The sequence below is a fragment of the Lactuca virosa genome, chromosome 6 (assembly GCF_052849685.1).
Source record: "Lactuca virosa cultivar CGN04683 chromosome 6, Lactuca_virosa_CGN04683_v6, whole genome shotgun sequence".
Taxonomy (NCBI): Eukaryota; Viridiplantae; Streptophyta; class Magnoliopsida; order Asterales; family Asteraceae; genus Lactuca; species Lactuca virosa.
Genome location: NC_136431.1, coordinates 156,816,254 through 156,824,105, shown reverse-complemented (window position 1 = coordinate 156,824,105; position 7,852 = coordinate 156,816,254). Strand labels below are relative to the sequence as shown.

General features: G+C 32.2%; 2 protein-coding genes across 2 annotated transcripts; one reads left to right on the top strand and one right to left on the bottom strand.

The window, feature by feature from the left end:
* Positions 1 to 1,546: 1,546 nt before the first annotated feature.
* LOC145119810 (putative protein phosphatase 2C 49) lies at positions 1,547 to 3,755 on the bottom strand. The gene is made up of 2 exons (XM_079055551.1): positions 3,437 to 3,755; positions 1,547 to 2,935 (listed from the first exon to the last, which is right to left on the bottom strand). Exons 1-2 carry the CDS (start codon positions 3,572 to 3,574, stop codon positions 1,985 to 1,987), a joined length of 1,089 nt encoding a protein of 362 aa, XP_078911677.1. The 5' UTR covers positions 3,575 to 3,755; the 3' UTR covers positions 1,547 to 1,984.
* Positions 3,756 to 4,351: 596 nt separating this feature from the next.
* On the top strand, positions 4,352 to 7,501 carry LOC145122029 (uncharacterized). Its single transcript, XM_079057707.1, has 4 exons — positions 4,352 to 4,482; positions 5,905 to 6,334; positions 6,566 to 6,751; positions 7,082 to 7,501. Exons 1-4 carry the CDS (start codon positions 4,352 to 4,354, stop codon positions 7,499 to 7,501), a joined length of 1,167 nt encoding a protein of 388 aa, XP_078913833.1.
* The last annotated feature ends 351 nt before the right edge of the window (positions 7,502 to 7,852 follow it).

Sequence of the window (7,852 nt, the reverse complement as noted above, 5' to 3'; positions counted from 1 at the left end):
TTCACCACATTCATTTGAAACTCTCATGTATTTTTCCTTTCACCACATTCATTTGAAACTCCCATGACTTTTCAATTTTTTCTAATAATAATTATAAGTTGGTTAATAATGTTAAATAAATATCAAACCTAAAGTGTAATAATATATAAACTAAATTTCAATATTAAAATAATATCTTTACTTCTACTTATAAAGTTATGTTTTTTTTAACTTTTAACATATTATATTTAATTTATTAGTTTTAATATATTGTGGGATGTAAACCATTATCATTTTAAAGATACAATTTTGGAACAATTTGTTTAAAAAACTTAAATTATTAATTTAAGTATAACATTACATGATCAACTTAAATATAAATTTTAGTTTAACTCAACTCGAAAAATATTTTGTAAATAGTTAAAAATGATAAATTGTAGTGTCTTTCTAATAATGATTATAAGTTGGTTAATAAAGTTAAATAAATATCAAACCTAAAGTGTAATCATAAATAAACTAAATTTCAATTTTAAAATAATATATTTACTTCTACTTATAAAGTTATGGCTTTAACTTTTAAGATGTTATACTTAATTTATTAGATTTAAAATGTTGTTGTATGTAAACTATTGTCAGTTTAAAGTTACAACTTTTGAACAGTTTTGACAAAATACTTAAATTGTTAATTTAAATATAACATTACAGTATCAACTTAAATATAAATTTCATTTCCACATAAAAAACCAAAGAATATTTTTGTAGATAGTTAAAAGTGATAAATTGTAGTGATAAATGCTAAAACTAAATTGTAATATCAATTTAACTAAAATATTTCCTAAAAATATTTTTATAATCGTTAAAAATTTTCAAATAAGTAGCTTAAATAACTTACAATAACAATAATTAAAAATAACTTTATATAAATGATTATATTGTTACATTTAAATTCAAAAAACAATGTTTGATGTTTTAAATAATTATAATGATAGAAATTAAAACATTAATAAATTTTAAAAAATTAATTAATAATAACAACAACTATAAATAACATTAAACTATATATTATATTTAATTTTATTCATTTATAACTTGCGGGTAGAAGTCATTCAAACGATTGAGATTATTCAGTTATATAGATGTATATATTATCATATAATTAAAAACAATTAATATATTATATCAATTTAGTATATGAATTATTATATCAAATTTACCAACAACGTTATTGTTATATTTAAAAAAAACATATATTTATAAAGACTTCAACTATATAGGTGTTTCTGCACAACACACAGGCATTCCCTTAGTCTTTAGAATAAATGCATCATTATTAAGCAAATGAAGTTGATTTAATCATAATCCATCAATGCTGAATTTTCCTTTTTTCAAACGAATTATCCTCCGTTAAGCCTAAATAATTTATGATCCACCCAACTGTAATCGTAAAATTGATAAATCATAATTAACTTGTCACTACACTAACAAAACTTACACCCAACAATTGCGCCAAAAAAACAAATCACTAATTAAAAAACTCAAAGATTAGAATAACATGAACAGTTCGACCTGTTGAATCAATGATTTTTATTGATAATTACAAATCGATTATCTTTTGAATGATATTCATGGAAAAAAGTTATCGAATTTACAACAGAAATGTGAAATATTACAAAAACAAAGTGCATACCCATAATAACCAATACACACACAAAACAATGTTTTTTATAACAATTTCCACTTTTAAGCAAAAAGACACAACAGGATCTCGTTTATCCCACTACAAAATTGAAGTCAGCTTTAGTGCTTTTTCTACCTCTCCACCAGAATAAATGAATCCTATTCACAAATTGCACCCCAACTTTGCATACTTTAGGGTTAATATTCTTCTTCCATCCCATATCTCATCAACTCTGAGTTGACCCACACTGTACGTACATCACCTGATATTTAAATCAGATACACAGTAGCCCACTATCAGTAATCAATGCCCGCAATACAACACCTTTTAGTTCCCTTCCAGCAGACTTCTGAGTCGAGCCCGGGCTTCTTCGGTCAACCCATTGCACCTAAACCTCGGCCTTTGACCCCAGCCCGAACCCGCTGCTCGAAAACAAACAACAATAACCGTAATATTATCACTCGTGTCCCGACCCAATGCACATTTCACAAGCTCAACCGCACACCGCTGCGGGTCATCACACCGCCCAAGCTCCCGCCTAACAACCGCCACCGCTTCTTGATTAGACATCACATCCCAAATCCCATCACACCCAATAATCAAAAACTCATCATCTTCGGTCAGAACTGCCCGCCGGACATCCGGTTTTCCGGTCAGCCCCGATTCAAACCCGCCCGGAGATTTCATAAACCAGTCTCCAAGAGCGCGTGTAACCGCAAGTTCACCATTCAAATACCCGTCTTCGATAAACCCGCCCACTGATTCGACCCGTATTTTCTCTTCCAATAAACTCGGCCTATGATCTTGCGACATCTGGACCGCTACGCCTTTCCGGCAAAGCACCGCCCGGGAGTCTCCGGCGTTTGCCACCACCAAGTGCCGCCCGAGGATTAGGGCAGTTAGGGCGGTGGTCCCGCAGTAATCGCTGATGCTACATTCGTCGGCTAAAGCTTTGTCCGCTAGTAAGAAGGCTTTGGAGTGAGAGTTTTCGAGTTTTTGTAAGAATGATTCGTTGATGGTGGAAGTTTGGGGTAAATCCGGATCAGTAAAAAGTAAATCGATGGCGTGATTTTTGAGATATAACGCGGCTTCTGAGCCTCCGTGTCCATCAAAAATCGCGTAAAAAGAGGTTGGGAGAGGCCACGTGTACACTTCTGATTGGTTGGAAAGATTGTCGATTCGGATGTGTTCGTCCTCGTTGGATCTTCGGGGTCCGATGTCGGTGTGACTTCCGGATCGGATTGTTGGAGTGAATTTCGTAGAAGAAGATTCCACAACCTACAAAGAAGAGATTAAGGGTTAGATGTAAGAAATAGCAACGACTTTTGTTCAAACTTGATAAGAAAGATTTGAAGCACAATACTGCAATAGAAAAAAGAGAAAGTATAATAGAATCATTAGGTGGGTTGTTGTAAACAATAAGAAAACGCAAGTTTAATGTAAAGATAAAGAAAATTTAGATCGTTGCTATTTATTGATACAAAGATGATAATTAGTTGCTATTAATTGTAATCCCCCTTTTATAATAACAGGTTGATTGTAAAAACTATGCTTCTCTACAAAGATAATTACCTCATATCATGAACTGAATATACAAGAAATAAAAGAAAAGATTGAGATGAACTGAAGATACAAGAAAGAAACGAAAAGATAATTACCCCAATTTCACAAAAATCCTAAGAGATTAGATAAAAAGAAGGTAGACCTAAACCCTAATTACACATCGCCACAAACAAATCGAAAAACAGAACATAGGGCCAAAGATAAAGAAGAAATTACCAAATCGGGAATTGAAACGAAATCGATAGAGACAGAGTCGGGTTCAGGTAAAACAGCGTCGGATTTCGGATCAGGAATACCAAATTGAGCAGAACATAATCTCTGTCCGCACAAAACTTCTACTGCTTCTGCAACCATCTTCGGATTATTGACCAGTTTTTTTCAAAATCAAATCAAGATCGCAAGTGAGTAAAGGGGTTTTTCGTGAAATTGTTTTCGAAAGGAAAATTTGGGGATTTGAGTGAGTTGCGATGAATTTCGCAGAATAACTTTGAATGATTCGGGGGAAACGAGGGGTTGATTTTATACCACATGAAAAGGCTGCGTGTAAGGAACACCGACTTAAATAAACGCGGCACGGGTTGACTGTAACGACTACCATACTATTTTATAAGCACAAATATCTCATTATGATATTTAAAATAAAATGTTAAAATTAAGTATAAAATGTTTAAAACATGAAAAAAAAATATATGTGGATTCCCAATTGCCCATTTGAACAAAAAAAGATTTGTGGATGCCCATTTGGCATTTGAGAACCTTATTGATGAATTTTGGACTTTTAAGCCATAATAAGAATTGTTTGGTAAATCGGATGGGTGTCGATGTGGTGATTACTGTAGTGAGCTGGTAAAGTTGATGTTGCTACGATAGAAATTTGTTATAACTCTCTCAACTTCTTAACACCAAACAATTATAATCTTAAATATATATTTATTTCATTTATTCATTTAACTCCTATATATCATCTATACCTTATATTTTTAATCACAACTCAATACTTTTATAATCATTTATCAATTTCAATTAAAATTGTCATCATCATCTTTGTATTCATCATTGGATGATCGGGCGCCAAATACATCGTGTTTGTTCCGAGAATGATGAAATAAACAACCAACATTTTAAGAAATGATGACGTTGAAAGTTCACGTCCGAGAAAGAGAAAAGTTCTTGCTAAAAATAACAAATGTTTATTTGTCAAACTTAACATTTTATGTATTGGATTGTATTTGTAATGTTCTTGATGTTGCATGGTTGTTTTGGTAAGTTTTATATAATTAGTTTGTTAAATTATTTTGTTCAAGGGTTGTTTGTGTGAGTGTGCTATTCTGGAGGGGCAGTAGAGTCATTTTCTTCATATAATTTGTAAAAGAACGCGGACTTTGGGTTGGTTCTTGACTCGACTACTTAAGCTGCTTCGAAGGGATTTGTAGCTCATTCGAGTTATTTACTTCACAAATATATCATCTGTCTTCTCTTGTTTCTCTCTGGTTCACTGTAATTAGGGTTTGTTCATCTTGTTCATCTTTGTATAAGTCATAATATATTAGGGTTGAGTGTTAAGTTGTGAGAGTAGATTATGATGATTGTAGTGAGGTTTGTTATGCAAGTACTTGAAAACCGTTTGTTTATTTTTCCTTCATTGATATAATAGATGATAATGTTGATAATGTTCGTTTCTTTACTTTTTCACATGATATCAAAGTGATGGGACTCCGATCTTATTTTTCAACGATCATCTGTATTTTGACTACTCGTCTGACTTGAAATGTATTTTTCACGTCTTTTTCTGTTAGATCCTTATTTAGTTAAAATCTTTAGTTCGTTGACCCTATCTGTGAAAATCTAGGGTACTAGGTTTTCGATCTATGGTTTTCCATTAGATTTCTTCCTAAATCGAAAACAATAATTGTGTACTTTGTTATATTTGTAAGATTCTGGTACTTCGAGTTTTTTTGTGATATTGCAGATCTGTCTTCGAGTGAGGATCCTTAATTGACGAGCTTCATCACAATTCTTTTCTTCGATCAGCCAATCCCTTCTCTGAAATAACTCTCTTGAGAACAGATTTCATCACCGTTAACTCTTGTAGAGAATAGAGTAATGGGAGTCGATTTATGTTGTTTCTTCAACTTATTGCTTTGTGAGCATTTATTGTCCCTTTCTACTCTTATTCTAGTTGTAGTTATGGGAGATCCTGGTTGTCTTGTGTACACCAATTATGTTTGTTGTTATTTGATTTCTCGATTGTTTTTTTACTCTTTAATTCTTGTCTTGGGCCCCAACATACTGTGGTGACCATCTAGATGCATAAGGATGACAGTTGTTTGTATTTTCCTTGTGTGTTTTCTTTGATTACTATACTTGCTATTTGGTTGATTTTGTATCTGCATTATGATTGGACATACTCCTAGTGAATCTAATAGTGGTTCTAAGATCGACCACGTGAATTATGATGATCCTTTATACATACATCCATCAGATAATACGATTACTATAATTATAAATTTCAAACTAACCGGGACCAAAATTTTTCGTGTTTGGCACATTTCTATGACCAGAAGCCTTAAGGCTAGGAACAAATCATGATTTGTTGATGGTACTGTAAAAAGGGATCTTAGTGATGAAGTTCAATCACAAAAATGAGAACGTGCTAACATTGTTGTTTGTTCTTGGATCCTTAGGTCATTGTCTGAATCAATTTACTCTAGTCATGCCTATTCTGAGTCTACTCAAGATATTTGGAATGAACGTTTTGAAACATACAATAAAGCAGATGGATCTGTTGTCTTCAACATCCATCAGCTTATTAATTCACTCAATCAAAATGGATCTTCTTTGTCTGAGTACTTTAATAAACTTGATGCTCTTTGGAAGGAATTTGATGGTCTTACTAATCTTACCGAGTGTACCTGTGAGGCTGCTACCAAGTATAATGATCACTCTAAACTTATGAAATTAATGCAATTCATGAGTGGTCTTGATGACTGTTTTAATCAAGTAAAGAATCACATACTTCTGACGGATCCTCTTCTTAATGTAAAAACTGCTTTCTTAATTGTTTCACGAGAGGAATCTCATCAGAAGAATGGGTATCTTTCTTGTTCATCTAATGTGTCTAAATATCAGTCCTCAACCTTTAATAGTAGGTTTAATGATAAAATGAATCAAAATTCTAATTCTAAAAATGAAGAAATCAAAATTCTAATTCTAAAAATGAAGAAATCAAAATTTGTAGTGTAAGAACTGTGGTCTTAAGGGACATCTTATAGAAAAATGTTACAAATTGATTGGTTATCCAAAAGATTTTAAACCTTGGAGTGATTTTAATAATGAAAATTATAGGATACGTCCTTTTCTGTGAATTCTTCGACTGTTCCTTTTAGTGTTTCTCCTAGTGTCACTCCTAATTCAAATGGAAATAGTGATGCTCATTATCTCACAAGTGGGCAGTATAATAAGTTTTTGCACCTTATCAATGACAAATCTTCTTCATCTATCACTAAGGACACTTCTGCCATTGCAAACATGGCCGATATTTCTTTTTAAGTCTTATACCTCTACCATTAACCATCATAAGTAGGTTGTTGACTCATGTTCTAATCAGCATATGATGTCATCTGACTCACTTCTTCATGACACTACTGATGTGTCTAAACTTAATCTCCTTGTTAATCATCCAAATGGCTCTTTTGCTAAAAAATTGAAAATTTTGGAAATCTTCATTATTCTTTTGAAAAACTAACACTCTTTGATGTCTTTGTTGCTTCGGATTTTAATGTAAACTTACTTTCTGTACATAAACTATGCAAATACACAAACTGTGAGGTTGTTTTTAATGAACATAATCATAAATTGCAGGCTTTACAATCAACGGAGATGGTGGAGAATGGTAGGGAGTCTGGGGGATTGTATTACCTTGATTCTTTTCCCTCGGGTGTTAGTTCTTGCAAAGCTAATTTTACAAAATGTTGTGTTTCTAAACTGACATGGCATAGTAGGTTAGCTTATCCTGCTGATCAAGCTTTAAATTATTTAAAAGATAAGCTTTTGTTTGATAATTCTTCTCTTACTCCTTGTGATGTATTTCACAAGGCTAAACAAACACATGAATCTTTTCCTCTTAGTGTCCATAGTTCCTCCAAACTTGGAAAGTTAGTTCATTTAGATGTTTGGGGACCATATAGAGTGACTAATAAAGAAGGCTATAAATATTTCTTGACTATTATGGATGATTTCACAAGGGCTACTTGGGTTTATCTTTTAAAAAGCAGGGAATAGGTTTATAGTTATTGTACATCCTTTTATAACATTTTGTTAAATCAATTTGAATCTTCTGTTAAAACTGTTAGATCAGATAATGGTATTGAATTTTTGCATTATCAAATGAGACGTTTCTTTGAAAATAATGGTATTTTACATTAAACCTCTTGTTTATACACCATAACAAAATGAGGTGGTTGAAAGAAAACATAGACATGTTCTTAATATTGCTAGGTCTTTACTTTTTCAGTCTGTTCTTTCTATTAAATTTTTGGGAGAAGTTGGTCTTACTTCAATTTTCTTGATAAACAGAATACCAATATCTGTGTTAAATGGTCTTTCTCCATATGAATTTGTGTTTAAAAAGGT